The sequence below is a fragment of the Chionomys nivalis genome, chromosome 1 (assembly GCF_950005125.1).
Source record: "Chionomys nivalis chromosome 1, mChiNiv1.1, whole genome shotgun sequence".
NCBI classification, from domain to species: Eukaryota; Metazoa; Chordata; class Mammalia; order Rodentia; family Cricetidae; genus Chionomys; species Chionomys nivalis.
In genome coordinates this window covers 184,730,653-184,745,586 of record NC_080086.1, presented here as the reverse complement: position 1 = coordinate 184,745,586, position 14,934 = coordinate 184,730,653, and the positions used below count along the sequence as shown (strand labels likewise).

Genomic DNA, 14,934 nt, shown 5'->3' with positions numbered 1-14,934 from the left:
TCATGCCTTCCTTCCTCCTACTCCTCCCTCTCTCCGGTCCGTCCTCCCTTCCTTTTTTCTTTTTCGTTACTGTCAGTCTTGAGGAGTTGTGTGGATGGGGTTTTGAAAGGGTCTGTGGGTATGATGGAGAAGAATACACACAAGAATTCAAAGGAAATTAAAAATAGTTATAGATATCACGGCAGTGCTCGTCAGTTGCCTTGGTTTATCTCATATGCTCAGGTGATCTGCTTTTGCTAATTCAAGAAAATAATGTGTATACACATGAGTGAGTCTACCCACATGCACAGGCATACAATACACACACGTACACGCACACGTACACACACACACACACCCCATCTCCACACCCCAAAGCATACTCATGTGTGCACTCACATACACAGTAACCTTCCTGCCAAGGGAGGATGGCTAAGGTTCCTGGGATCTTGGCATCAAGTCTCTTGGTCATTTATAGTTTTACATCTTCAGATTTTCTTTTTTCATGGTTTCTTTTCCCTTTCAAAAATGTATGTGAGCCTTTCTTAAAATAAGCAAAAGCAAACAAAAACCCCTACAACCCCCAAACCTTTACGATTCTACTCTCAGCTCTCCATCTACCGTTCTCATCACTGCTTTCTCTTTCCCCTCCCAGTGCTAACTGGGTTCTCCCTGACCTGACCACACCCCAGAAAAAGCCCCAGAGAATCCAGATAACCAGCCAGGGTCATTGATCCTAGCTTTCAGCAAAGGGTAAGTTTGCCCTTAACTAGGTAGATTCAACTTTGGCTTCCTAAATACCACACCCCATTGATGGTTTCAATTCTCATCCTACTTAATTTGTATTACTGTAGGGATGGTACACGGCTAGAGTAGAGTAGTAGAGAGTTAAGGTTTTAAAGCTAAGAAATGCATAATTTTACCTTTTAAACTCTTTAAGTTATTTGGTAGACTCGAGAGACTACCCCTGCCTCTCAGTATGTCAGGGCCGCTAAACTAGCATGTCTAAGAACTGTTTTAAAATCTGAATTTGTTTATGAGTGCTTTACTGTTTACAGTGTCGGTATGCACCAGGGAAATGTATTCAAAAGTGACACCAAATACGTCTGCCTTAAATAACACCATCTGCCCATATGGATCTGTTCAGCACTTTGAAAATATTGCAGAGTGTTGCCTCCACGTCTGATGAGTTCTGGAATACGTGGAAGATTCTTTTGCTAATACCTCAAATTAAAGGGCTTGGTTTGACATTTGGGACAGCTGCAAGTCCTTCCTTTTTCCTTTTCCTTTGAAACGCACTATAAAGACAGGGACCATTCTTGATTCTAGTGTCCCCTCTATACAGATGGGATAGTAGTATGGATTAATGACAAGTTTGGGAAGACACAGCTCCCTGCCCCCAAACAACTTCCTTAGTAACCTGTCTGTCTGTCTTTCTGCACTGAAAAGGTATGAAGGTCTAGAGAGAAGGGTTGTCTTTTGTTCTAATGAAAATGTTGAAGTAATTTTCCTCTTGGGCTGAATTATCTGGTCACGTTTGATAGACTGCTTCTGAATTGGTTTTTACAACTAAGAATAGACATACTGTCAGAGGGAATTGAAGGGCTGCCTGTGTGTCAATTCTGGTTTAAATGAAGCATTGTTATTATTTTTTTAAATTTTATTTAATAAAGAGGTTTAGAAAGAGTGGCAGAAAGCTGGGCCTTCAGGCTAAGCAAGAATTTCATTAGCTTTGCAATCTAGGTCAGACTACTGCATCTTGTTGAACAGCTTTGTTCCTCATCTGTAAGTGGATTCCCTACATCGTTCCTTAAGGGCCATTTTAGAGCTGATCTATGGTTCTGCTAGAGGAACTCAGGAATCTGAATCTCAAGGTTTTGTATATGCAGTGGATACTGGCACGTCAGAGGCACTGTGGGTCTGCAGCATGGACTTGTAGGGCGGGGACTTGATTTTATGACCTGGGTAGGTAGGAATACTTGGCGCTGTGGGATGAAATGAGCAGGCTATGGCATAGTAGGTGTTCCAATAGCATAGCACAGGGGGAAGCAGAGCAAGAATTTCATTGCTACCAACTGAGAACCACTGCCCGTGTTTCAATCTGTGACCAGGGATGAGGGGGTCTTGGAATGTTTGTCCTCTTGTAATTGAGGCTTTGTTGGCTGCTCAGTACTGTAGTTGAGTATACCTTGTCACAGTGCTTTCTGTTAACACGCCAGTGACATTTAAGATGCTGCACTAACCTACTGTGGACTAGGATTGCACAACACTATTCTTGGGGAAATGTGGAAACATTTGCTCACCCCAGACACGGCCTCAGTGACAGGCCAACAGGGGTACTATGTAAGTCAAGCTTGCTAAACTAAGGAACCTTCTGGGGTTGCTTAGGTGAGAGGTTAATTTATGGAGCAGGAATGACTCAAAGGCAGTTGCATCACCAAAAACTCAGCTCAGCATGTGTAGGAGGAAGGGCCTGCTTGTTTGTCCTGGCTATCCGGCTCACTTAGCCCTGAAATAACCACACAGAAACTGTATTAATTAAATCACTGCTTGGCCCATTAGCTCTAGTTTCTTATTGGCTAACTCTTATATTAATTTAATCCATTTCTATTAATCTGTGTATCACCACGTGGCAGTGGCTTACCGGCAAAGATTCAGCACATCTATCTCCAGCCGTGAATCCATGGCATCTTCCTGACTCCACGCTTCTTTCTCCCAGCATTCAGTTCATTCATCCTTGCCTACCTAAGTTCTGCCCTATCAACAGGCCAAGGCAGTTTCTTTATTCATTAACCAAGAAAAGCAACACACAGACAGAAGGACCTCACACACTAAGCATGGGTTATGGCTCACAAAACCTGGACACCAGAAGCACACTGCATACCTTCCAGGCAGCTTGACAGACTGGAGAGTGTCCTTTCCAGGCAGCTTGCCTGGTCTGACAGTGTCTCTCAGCAATCATTAGTGTTTATGTGGGCATGAGGAATGAGGGGCCCAGGGAAACTAGTGCTGTGAAGCTTCCTGCAGCTCCTGAGTCATTTGCTTCCTAGGTTTCAGTGAGCTTGCCTGAAGATGCAATGTTTCACCTCAAGTTAGAACATCTGACGTTTAACCATCTTCCTTTAGGAAGAAACGCTTCGTTCTGGAGGAAATTGCTACACAGCTAACAAAATGAGGGCACCTCTCCGCAGGACTCAGAGAGGTGCCATCCTTGGGATGTATGATGTACAAGTCATTTACATAATGAGTGGTAATTTTGTTAGCACTTTTGAGAACTGTTGGCCAGACACTGAAGTGGGTGCTTTACAGTGAGCTGGTATGGAAATCGAGGACTCTTGAATATAAATATGATTTCCATTTTATGGTTGAAGGTACTGGTATACAAATAAATCACATAACTCACTTGGAACTATAGACATATTTGTGGATCGATAATCTGTATATTTATGTGTGTGGGTCCCTGCAGGCATCACTGCTGACAGCAAGATCTGTACTGCAAAGAGATGGGAATGAAATCTCTGTGTAGCTCGACTTCATCAGCATGCAGTAGACTAGAGAGTCTGATGCCAGGACGTTTATTGCCAGCACATTTAAAGATAGTAAATTTGGGGGAAAAATTTCCTAGTGTAATATAATTTCCAGTTTACAAGGAGGCATAATTATATTGAAACTCAACTCAAGGCATGTTTCTTCCAAGAAGATGTGTTCTAGAGATAGGCTACCTGTTTTAGCTTAAGGGCCTAGGGAAGTATCTGGTGTGGTCTCAGTCATACAGACATTGTAGAAGTCATTTTCACTATTAGTCACCTCCAGTCCTGGTTCTGGGAGCTTGGGGAGCCCCTGGCTACACAGATAACATAAGGGTTATTAGGAATACTAACTACCTCAGGTCCTGGCTGTGGGAGCTTGATATGGCCTGGTCCTGTCTTTCAGGTAATGCAGATCACCAGAGTATTAATCACCTCCAATTCCCAGCTTTCTCAGTGGAAAAGCGCATTTATATCTTTTCCAGCGAGAGGACAGTCATGTATGCTTACTATTCCTGGTTTCCCTGGAGATCTGTGGGCACAAGGACCTTTGCGTTCACGACATTCATGATTTTTGAGCTTTCTTCCTTCTTCATGCTAATTAGTCTCACATCCACAGACCTTTCAAACGACATTCTCCTCAAGCGTTGCAATGTGAGAAGTAACTCCCTGTAATTAAATCAAGGTATCCTATATATGACTGGAAACATTCTGGTATTCATAGATGGCTTTCCTGTTTTAATTTAGTAAAACGTAAGTGAGAAAAACATCAATTTTTAAATAATAGCCCAATGTCCGTTCCAGAGCAGATAATGAAATGTTTTTAATAAAATAAACAATGACATAAGCATATTTAATTCTATGTTAATTGTACGTTGTATATTATAAAGAATAGCACAACTATCCTTTGAGACTCAGGTGTGTAGTTATTCTGGCTTTATTTATTTATTTATTTATTTATTTATTTATTTATTTCTGTAGCCAAGTTGTCCTGGAACTCATGACAGATCTCTTGCCTCAGCTTCTGTTATTATTGCTGTGATTATAAGTGTGAGTCACCTTACCTGGCCTTTTGTGCATTTGAGTCAGGATCTCACTGTTCTTGAACTTATGACCAACTTAACCTCGATTAAGGTCTGGGCACCGTGTTTGGCTAGCAGCTTTTCCTTTTCTTTTCTTCTCCCTACCCCACAGAGTTTCCCTGTGTAGCCCTGGCTGTCTTGGAGCACACTCTGTAGACCAGGCTGGGCTCAAACTCCTGGGTTGTCTTTTATTAAGGACAATTACTTCTCTTCTTTCAAATTCAAAACAATCAGGAAGCTTTTGAACTAAGAAACATTCATGATATACAGCAAATGCTTGTTGTATAGCACTTAGCAGGAAGGGGCTGTAGTTTCAGGAACTGAGTACCTTCCATGCATAAAATGACCATTTCCCCCCTTCTTAAGATCAGTTGTCACTATGATGCTCAGGCTGACCTTGAACTCTTGAGATCAAGTGATTCTCTTGCTCAGTCTCTCAAGCAGCATGCCACTAGTTCTGACCCCCTCACACTTTTTTGTTTGCTAAAACCAGCATTTCTCAAAAGAAGTCTTACTTTTATAATTAAAACATAAGTTTTTAATAGTGGGTATCATTTTACAAAAATATAAAATGTCAAGAATTTAAAATTTTTATGAGGCTTATTTTGGGAAAATTGTCATATCCATATGTATTTCTAGCGTTGTCTTTCAGGTAAGATGATTTTGTTAGTTGAATATTGTATCGACTTAGAGGAAATTTGGAATATACCTTAACAATATTCTTTTATCTGTCATTGTAGTTATAGATTCTTTTTGAAAACAATTCTTCAGCAGAGAACAACCATTTTTAACTAATTTTTAACTTTTAAATATTATTGGTGTTAATTATTCAAATCTTTTACCTTTACACTGAAATAAACATTATTTGAAATGAGAAAAGAAATAGCAAACATATATTAGAGGAATGTATCTTGAAATTACAAAATGGAAACAGGTCATAAACACACATTATTTTTTTGTTCTAGATATTTGAATGGTGGTATTTTCGCAAGTATGGAACATCTTTCATTGAGCAAGTCTCAGTAAGCCACTTGCGCCCCCTTCTGGGAGGGGTTGACAACAACTCTTCCAATAATTCTAATTCCAGTAATGGGGACTCAGATTCCAACAGGCAGAGTGTCTCAGGTATGGAACGTCTCTTACAAAATTCTTGTGAAATTAACACAGCTAAACTGTTTTAAAAGATTATGTTTCAGAGAAAAATATTTTAAATTTCAAGGGACTGAAGGAAGCTGTATTAGGGAAGTAGCTGCAAGCATCCTGACGACAGGAAATGTGTATGCTATTAATTTTATTTTTGCTTCCACTAGCGTTAACATAACAAATGCTAATAGCATTGACTTGAAGCACATAGTATATGTTGTATATAGAATAGCATATAGAGTACTCATCAATCACATTTTCCTCCACAGTGGTGGCTGAATGTTGAGTCTGACTATACCTGATTTCACGACTTTTCCTGTTGCAGTGATGGTGAAACCACGTTCTCGGTCCTGAGCGCAGGAATGTGTGTAACCCGGCTCATCAGATCTGCTCTGTCTCAATTTACTTTTCGGTGCTGTGCTTGCCATGTTCCTTAGGAGGACCTGACCTAAAATGTTTCTTCTGTTCCTCTGTTCATCTGTCACTGCCAAAGTCAAATGCCTTTTCCAGTAGACATACATACCGCTTCTACTTTCTGGAACTTTGATAATTTTACCTTTAGGGACATTTATCAAATAGCATTTTGTTTGGGGGTGTTTCTTTGTAGCATCTATCGTGTATTAACTATACAATTGTCTGCTGTATTTTTGAAAGTCAATAAGCAGACGAGTTTAAAGAAGAGGAAAGCATCCAATTTCTTAGGTCAACTCGGTAAACAATTTCTAAATTATCACGAGCCTGGTTTCTATTGGTTCTAATGAATTAAACAGTTGATGCCCTTGCCCTCATCTCCATTGTATTATTTGAGGAAACAAAATGATATGGGTTCTGATTGCACTAGATGTATATACAGTGCTATGGAAAAGCAAGGTGGGGATTCCCAACCGATCCGAGAGCTGAGATTCCTTTAGGTCTGAGATTTGAAGGATGAAAGGAAGACATTCGGGAGCTAGGTTAGATTTTTTTTTTCTTTTACAAGTCAATCTGATTGTATAACTTCCTTAGCTGGGCTGTAAGCACCAAGGAACATTTTGTTCCTGCTGTTGGGACAGTGCTTTTAGTCCCTGCTTCTGCAGCCTGGCATGGAAGGTACTGGGCAGCTCCCACTATGTGCTTACTGCATTCTAATGGACACACGTGAGAAGTGGCACCATGCAGTCACTAACATTGTTTCCGCCTCTGTAAACTCACCTACCTTCTGGACAGAAAGAGACCCAGTACAGCAAGAGAGTGCATTAGGCAGCAATGCAGAGGATTGTGGCTCATTGCTCTAAAGAAGATCATCTTGACCATCTAGTCATTATCACATAAGGAGTGGCAGGTAATTGCTGTCACTTTGTAACTGTTGTGATTACTCCAGAACTGACGCGAACTTAATTTTTGTATATTTGCATGGAACAGAGAACTAGCAGATTGCAAACAGAGAGCATGCCCCTTTAAGATCTTTAAATGCTTACATTTATATTTGCACGGAAGCCCCTCTTTCCTCCTTGCACAACTTAAAGCACTTGACATTTCTTAATTCAATAAAAAGCCTGAAGAAGGACATTTAAAAGAAATCCCACACTAGCTCAGAATTGAGTATAATAGAGGGTTATTTATGTGGGGTAGACTCACAGATCACAATCCTCTGCTGGAACAGGGAACAGCAACTGAATCCCACAGCCAGAAAAGAGACCTGTTGCACTTTACATTGACATAAATAGTATGAGGCCTCGCCCAAGTGGACGGGTAACTTACAGGCTACTGGCGGTAGGAATTCCTACAGCAGAAGTCCAGGTTCTCTCCTTGGTAACATTTCTTACATTTTACATTTATCTATCATCAAGTGTGTGTATAATTGGGGTGGAAAGATGTGTACGCAGCCTATGTGTGAAGGTCAGAGGACAACTCTGTGGTCAAATCTCTCCTACTTGTAGGTGGGTTCTAGGGATGCATCAGTCTCATGTTATCAGGTTTGATAAGCAATCCTGCTGGGCCATCATTAGAATTTTCTTAGTAGATGCATGACTTATTAGTGAATCTCAATGTTATCATCTGTCAGAAAGACTCAAATCCTTTTAAATAATATATTCATCTAGGTATACATTTGTAGCCCCAGATACTTGGGAGGCAAATACCAAAGGATCAGTTGAGTCCATGGGTTCAAGACTGGTCTAGAACCAGTCTCAAAATCAAACCAAACACAACAGAATAAAAAGATAAAAATATACTAAAAAAAATAATAGCCATAGGCATTCTCAGGTTTACATGTATGAGGATTTTACCAGTCTAAGATGAAAGTTTTGATTATTATTACTGACTCAGTTCCACTAGTGTTTACTACTTTGCATCTAGTTTCTATTAATTTACTGAATTACATATATATATATAAAACATGATATATATATATATATATATCATATATGACATTATTTTACATCAATGTTTAAATGGGTACCTTTAGAGAAATGGAAATTACTTTGTCTAAGTGTATTTAGGTATGAATATGTGGCTAACTCAGTATGACAAACATGTATGCAGGTATGGAAACACCAGATACATGGAATTAACATCACTTTATATTCTCTTGTGTTGACTGTTGTGTGCATGTGTGTGCACATACTTTTTGTTTGTTTGAGACAGTCTCTTCCTAGGCTGTCCTGAAATTCACTGTAGCCAGGGATAGCCTCTAACTCCCTATAGTCCTCCTCTCTCGTCCTTTAGAATACTGAATTTATGGGCAAGAGCTACCATGCTTGGCAGGTTTTTATTTCTGAATAAGGAAAGTACTAGAAAAATACATTTATCTGCAATTATCTTTATTATTGATAACTTTCTATTTATAGTCTGATTTCAGCTCAGTATATAGGAGAAAAAAGGTCCAGATCTGAAAATAATTCATATATTTCCTTAAAATAGGTGTGGTTGTCTTAAATTTCTTATTGCTTTAGCCTAATAAAAGGCTATTGAATTCCTAACAGAGGGTAGAGTATGTCATTTCCTTAAAACGCCACAGACTTCTTCACTGGACTTTACATGGACTGTAACCTGGCAAGTAAAATCCATAGATGTGGGCAAAGGAGTCTAAGGGCATTATTTGAAAAATAAAATCACGGACAAAGCTAAAAATGAAATGAAACCATTAGCTATAAGCATTGGTCCATGTGAAAACTAGTTGGAGTCTTTTCCTTAAAATATGATTTGATGTGACTGAAATCTTGCAGACATGGCCAGCTGATGGTGATCTGGATGAAGGTGGTGGTGTGAGCACTGGGAAAACAGGGCAGGCTGTGAATGAATTTAAAGCCCCTATCTCTGCAAAGTGGACTGAATTCAGACTTCTTTGTATTGTTCTGTGACTGTTATCTGTGTGTTTCAGGGGAGAAACATGGTTGATGTACAGTTCCTTACTTTAGTCAAACTTCATCTTGTTTGGTTATGTTTGTGGACATTCTTGTTTTATTTTACTTTATTTGGGAACTGAACTTGTTTCTTCCAAATGTATGGTTTCTGATCAATTCTGCTGACATATTTCGCCACATCACTATGCATTTTACTGTCATTTATTAATTCAGAGTAGTTCTTGAGTTGGTGATGCACACGGTTTAAAATGTGGCCAACTTCTTCCTGAGAGAAGGGATTCTCACAGCCCACTGAGACCTAGAGTTTGGCTTTAGCAGAACATGTTTTGATAATTTATTCTTGTTCTCAAACATAATATCATAGAGACAAGGTTTGCATATGTGTCTCTTGCCAGATAGATATGGGAATGTGCAATTGCTCCATTCTGTGAGCAGTGGTGCCAAATCAAGCTCAGCCACTCTGAGACGCTTTAACAAGCCTGAGGAGAACTGGACCTCCAGACAGCTCTGACACAGCCACCAGGCTTCCTGTCCAAGCCATCTCATCGCTATCTTACTGATTTTCACAATATATTTCAAATCCTCATTATAAAAATTCTAATTTCTACTTAAATCTAATCATGCTGTATAAATATATATTCTGTGTTCTAAATTAATGTTCATTGGAACATTAGGGGCAGTTCAAGTACTGCTTTTAAAAGGGCAACAAAGAAGCATTGGAAATAACAAACTTGGGGAAAGTTTAAAAAGTCCTAAAACTGTCATAAATGGCAAATCCCCACAATTAAACTATTTTCCTCATATAAATCCATGGAGGTCTGATAATATTTAACACTTTTAGTACTTGCAATCAGTTTTAAGTGATATTACCATTCTTAATCCTTATAATAACCCCACTAAGCAGATGACTATTATTATGTCCATTTTAAATCTGAGGAGGCATACATGCCATGACCAACACACCTGGGGAGTTCTTTTCTGGGCTCCCCTTTTTTCCCTCTTCTTGAACAGTGCTTTCCAATATCTCAGGGTGATCTCAAACTCTGAGTCCTTCAGCCTTTCCCTCCAGAGTTTGGGGATTTCAGGTAGGTGTGCACAACCATATGAATCCAAGGTCTTAAGGACTAGTTGGATACTTTACGTGACTGCTCCAGTGACTGTAAGGGCTATAAGGCCAAAGTTAATATAAGTAACTGAAATTCAGTAATTAAGTAATTAATAAGTAACTGAAAGATTATTGTTGGGCTTGTTGGCTCACACATGTAATCTCAGTGTTAGGTAGGCAAAGCCAGGAAAATTGAAAATTTTAAGGTCAGTTTAATCTATGGAGTGTTGTAAAGAGGGCCCACTTGTTGGTTCCCAGCTGCTCAGCCCCGAAATAATCACACAGAAACCATACTAATTAAATCACTGTTTGGCCCATTAGCTTTAGCTTCTTATTGGCCAAGTCTTACATATTAATTTAACCCATTTCTATTAATCTGTGTATAGCCACATAGCTGTGGCTCACTGGCTAAAGTTCTGGTGTCTGTGTCCAGCGGGGCTACATGGTTTCTCCAGACCCCGCCTTCTCTCTCCCAGCATTCAGCTTAGTCCCCCCCACCGCCTAGCTCTGTTCCCCTATAGTCCTGCTATAGGTCCAATGCAGTTCCTTTATTTATCAATGGTAATCACAGCATACAGAGGAAAATCCCACATCAATGGAGTGACAACTGGCTTCAAAAACCTTAATGACAGTAGTATTAATACTCTAACACAGTCCATGACAGGATTTATGACAGGACATTAAATGACTTTAAAAGCAGCTTAGTGGCAATGGTTGACAACCAGTTTGCTCTAGTTCTATAACTTTCACAGTCAGTGACCTAAGGCTTGCCATTTAACTTTCCTAAATAAACCTTGGTATCTTAATCTGAAAACATGGGAATAACAGTAATATCAGTTTCACGGGATATTATGTAAATAAATGAGGCCACGCAGAAATACCAATCAGTGGACAGCTTTTTACATAGCAGTGCCTCCCAGATAAACTAACTTTATAAATAGATCTGGGAGAATGCCACCACTCAGGGATATGGCTGCATGGTCAGTGACTTTTACACCCAAGCCTTTCAGAGCTTGCAGTGCACGTCTCCCTTTGTAAAGTTAGGAACTTTTATGCATTAGGGACCTTTGGGATTGCTTGCTAATAGTCTCGGTGAGGATAAATAGATAGACAGAGACATGCCAAAATTTAATGTATGGCCTGAAAGTGATTTCCCTAGTCATCTTTTCAAAATCATTTGGCATTAAAAATTATATTCTAATACAGACTAGATTTCTAGTTAAATGGTGAAAAAGCCTGTAATGGCTTTACTTTCTAGTGACTATGCATATATTTAAGACTTGTTTCAGGGTTAATATATTATTTGGTGGAGCTGATGTTGTCAGAAATGGTCAGTGAGAAATGTATAACCTTTGAATGAAAAGATTTAGCTACCTCACAATACCTCTGATGCAAGCCAATAAAAATGGCCTTACAACTCACGCTCACTAATTCCTCTTTGTGTTCCATGCAAGAATTTGTAGCAACAAAATTTGTTGAATGAACGTTATCCAAAATTGTTTTCTTTATATGAGCATTTTATTTAAACTATGATGCTTACAAAATGCCACAGGAACACGACGGCTATGGATCTGAGGCCCATAAGCAACAGCCCGGGTCCCAGAGACGGGAGATTTTGGGGAGGAAGAGACAGTGCAAGGGGCAGGGATGCTCAGGGCTGTGGGGAGCCTGAACTACTGAAGCCCACACGGTAGATCCTTATGGATTTATCCACCGAGTGGATCATTTTACCCCCGCTGAAATACTGACATCAAAACTGAAATGAAATCAGATGTTACAGAAGACATAAGCAGACAGCCCTGTTTGTGAGACTGGGCGGGTCTGTGAAGAACTGCACCTTGCGGAAGTCAAACATGGCGCCCACCCACCCTGCCCAGTCCTCCCCGGCCGGGACCAGTGCAGAGCGGCTCCGACTGCCCAAACGTTGTAAACAAGGTCAGGCCTGACCAGTCCTGCGCCCGCTGTGCCGTGGCGCTGTGGGGTGGCCTCCGAGGGGTTCACCTCCGGGCTCGTGCTGGGCCCCTTTCTAATTTCTGGACAGGCTCGGCCGTGGGTATGGGCCTGTGGTTCAGCTCCATGGTCGCATCCCTCTTCTGCTCCGTGGGATCATGGTGTCCTGCCCAGGCTGGCTCCTCTGGAGGGGCAAGTGCCCAGCGGCTGGAGGTTCGCAGTCACCATCTGGTGCTTGGTGTGGTGGGCAGAGGATAGTCAACTCCGAGCAGCATGGCGGTTTGAACAGGCCTCTCCCTCTCGGGGTCCACTACCCACGTGACTTGCTGGCAGTTCTTTAGGTGTTTTGTGCCCTCGGGGTTCTGTCCTGAAACCCACAAATCTGGGTAGGAGGTCTTTGCTCCGAGCTCTGTCTTCTAGGCAAGCTGGTTGAAGCTCAGCTAGCCAAAGACCCTAGCAGCCAGACGTAAAGACGGTTCCCCTTTGTGTTGCTGACCTCTCATTTGCAGCCAGCAGATCCAACGCACCATTCAAGCCTTATATCACCTCTCAACGTAGTTATTTTGAAAAGTTATGAAGTAATTATGGCTTAGTTATTTTTCCAAAAGAAGCACTTCTAATAATTACCTAAAATTGATCAGTATGATGTAGACGATTGGGTATTCATCTCTAACATATCAAAGCTAATTAACTGTAGGCAAAATCACTTCAAAGACCAGTTTGCTTGGGGTTAATCTAATAATCTGTCCGATGAAACGTTTAGACACGTTGGAAGTATTATTTTGAAGTAACTGACATGCCCTAGAGGAATCTCGAAGTTGTTCTTCCATTGGACATTTGAATGATAAAGCTACAGGATGTTGAATGTGATACTTTGGTAGGAACAGGTTTATTGCTTGTTGTAGGTAAGAGATGAAACCAGACTCCAGGCCTTATTGTGACCTGGTGGAAAGGGTCTAATATACATAGACCCTTTTCATCCCACTAATTTATGTAGGGAGTGTACATGATAGCCGGAGACCTCCTTAGAGAAAGGATCAATGAAAGCTAAGTTTAGAACCGATGAATGCTGCTTTGCTGCTGTTAAAAGCCCAGTGCAGGGCAGCCGGGTGTGGAGGTTCCTACCAGCAATTTCAGCACTCTGGACCACGTGTGTCTCCCCCACAATGGGCTGGGGTCTCCCTCATCAATCACTAATTAAGAAAATGCTCTACAGGCGTTTCTGAAGCCCGGTCTTCTGGGGAATTTCCTCCATCCTCGTTCCTTCTCGGATGGCTATAGCTTGTGTCAGTTGACACAAAACTAGCCAGCACAGTGACTGAGTCGAAGCTACAAAGTAATGATGGTGGTGAAGGGCTTCAAAAAACATCCAGAGCTTGCTTTAGAAATCCTTACTGGATTAAGTTTATGCTCTTTGTGTCCCACATAGAAGCTTAATGGCAGCTGGGTCCTTTCCCTAGAGCTTTGGCGGTCTTGCATCCATGCTGAGGGCACAGTATTTCCGTCAGCAGCCGTGCATGGAGACTGTCCTGTGGACACTGAAGATGAAGGCACAGTGTGTGCTTGTCTTAGAGACAGATTGATAGTCGACTCTTGCTGCTGCGAACAGGCACTTAGTGAAGGCGACTTTCAGTGCTTCCCAATGGCACAGAAATTGTGGAAGATAATGAAGAATGGAACATTCTTTTTGAAGGGAAAATTGAAATACGGTCTGCAATAAGTTTATTCCTCAAGAGTTCACATGAGAAAAGAACATATGTTTACGCTGTCTCACCCCGTGGAGGTTCACTTCTCTGAAATCCTCATATTTGGCATTTACACCCTTTCTATGATACACTAAATCATGTCAGGCGATCGATATTTATGGGGTGTGCTCTCTGGAGTGATTCCATGCTAAAAGAATTTTCTACATGAAAGATTATGGAATAGAAGAACAAAGATGAAATTTATGTAGCTGTGATGTCACTTAAGACAAAAATTAGATGTGTGCACACAGATGACCTTTATATTGCTTATTTCTTAAGGAAAAACAACCCTGCCCTGCGCAAAGCTGCTTTGTATACTTCGGTCGCCTTTCCCCACTTTACATCTTCCACAACTACTTGTGTCTTGAGTTCTAAGTTTTAGAACGTTTGCAGCACCCCCTGCTGGCAATGTTGTAGAAATTCCTAAATAAAGTGTCCTTTAGGCACTGACTGGTGACTGTTTAAAGTACACAGTATTTCTTTTTGGAGTTATTTTTCCTTAGAAATATTTTAAGTTCTAACCGATGTAATAGAGACAATATTTAATTGGAGATAATTTTCAGTTTAATTTGCCAATTGGATTTTGAATAGTACTTCCCCCTGCCCCCAGGCACAGTAATAATGTACTTGGAGAAAAACATTGGCCAAACTTTTTAAAAAATTTAATCTTCCCAATCAAATTAAATAGGAGAACCATCTTTTCAAATATTCCTGTTTTATTGTAAATATTTATAACATGTACTTCCTTGTACTACAAGTTTATTGTAGCCTAACTATAAACCTTGCACGATTTGGGAAGTATCAAGAGGAGCACTCTGAACCTCAGTGGTTTTGGGGAGCAGTTGGCAGTGGTGATATTCTAAGAGCTACTCCCGCCCTAGGATAGTAACCACGATCGTTTGACTGACCGTGATGTTTCAAGCCAAGATCTGCAACCACAGTGTTCATGACCCTTCTAATAGATTTTGTTTGGACAGCAAATAATTAACTAAAAGAAACATAATTTCCTAGTTTGTGTCATATGAAGTGATAACTATCAAATTTCAGTTTCTTAACAGA

The 14,934-nt window shown here is 40.6% G+C and overlaps 1 protein-coding gene across 7 annotated transcripts in view; it reads left to right on the top strand.

Annotated features, from left to right (window-relative positions):
• St7 (suppression of tumorigenicity 7) overlaps window positions 1-14,934 on the top strand; it is a 243,285-nt gene that overhangs the window by 137,992 nt on the left and 90,359 nt on the right. For all 7 annotated transcript variants that reach the window (XM_057769147.1, XM_057769138.1, XM_057769157.1 and 4 more), the window contains exon 3: window positions 5,554-5,713. In XM_057769147.1, coding sequence (XP_057625130.1) covers window positions 5,554-5,713 — 160 coding nt within the window. The remainder of the gene's footprint in view (window positions 1-5,553; window positions 5,714-14,934) is intronic.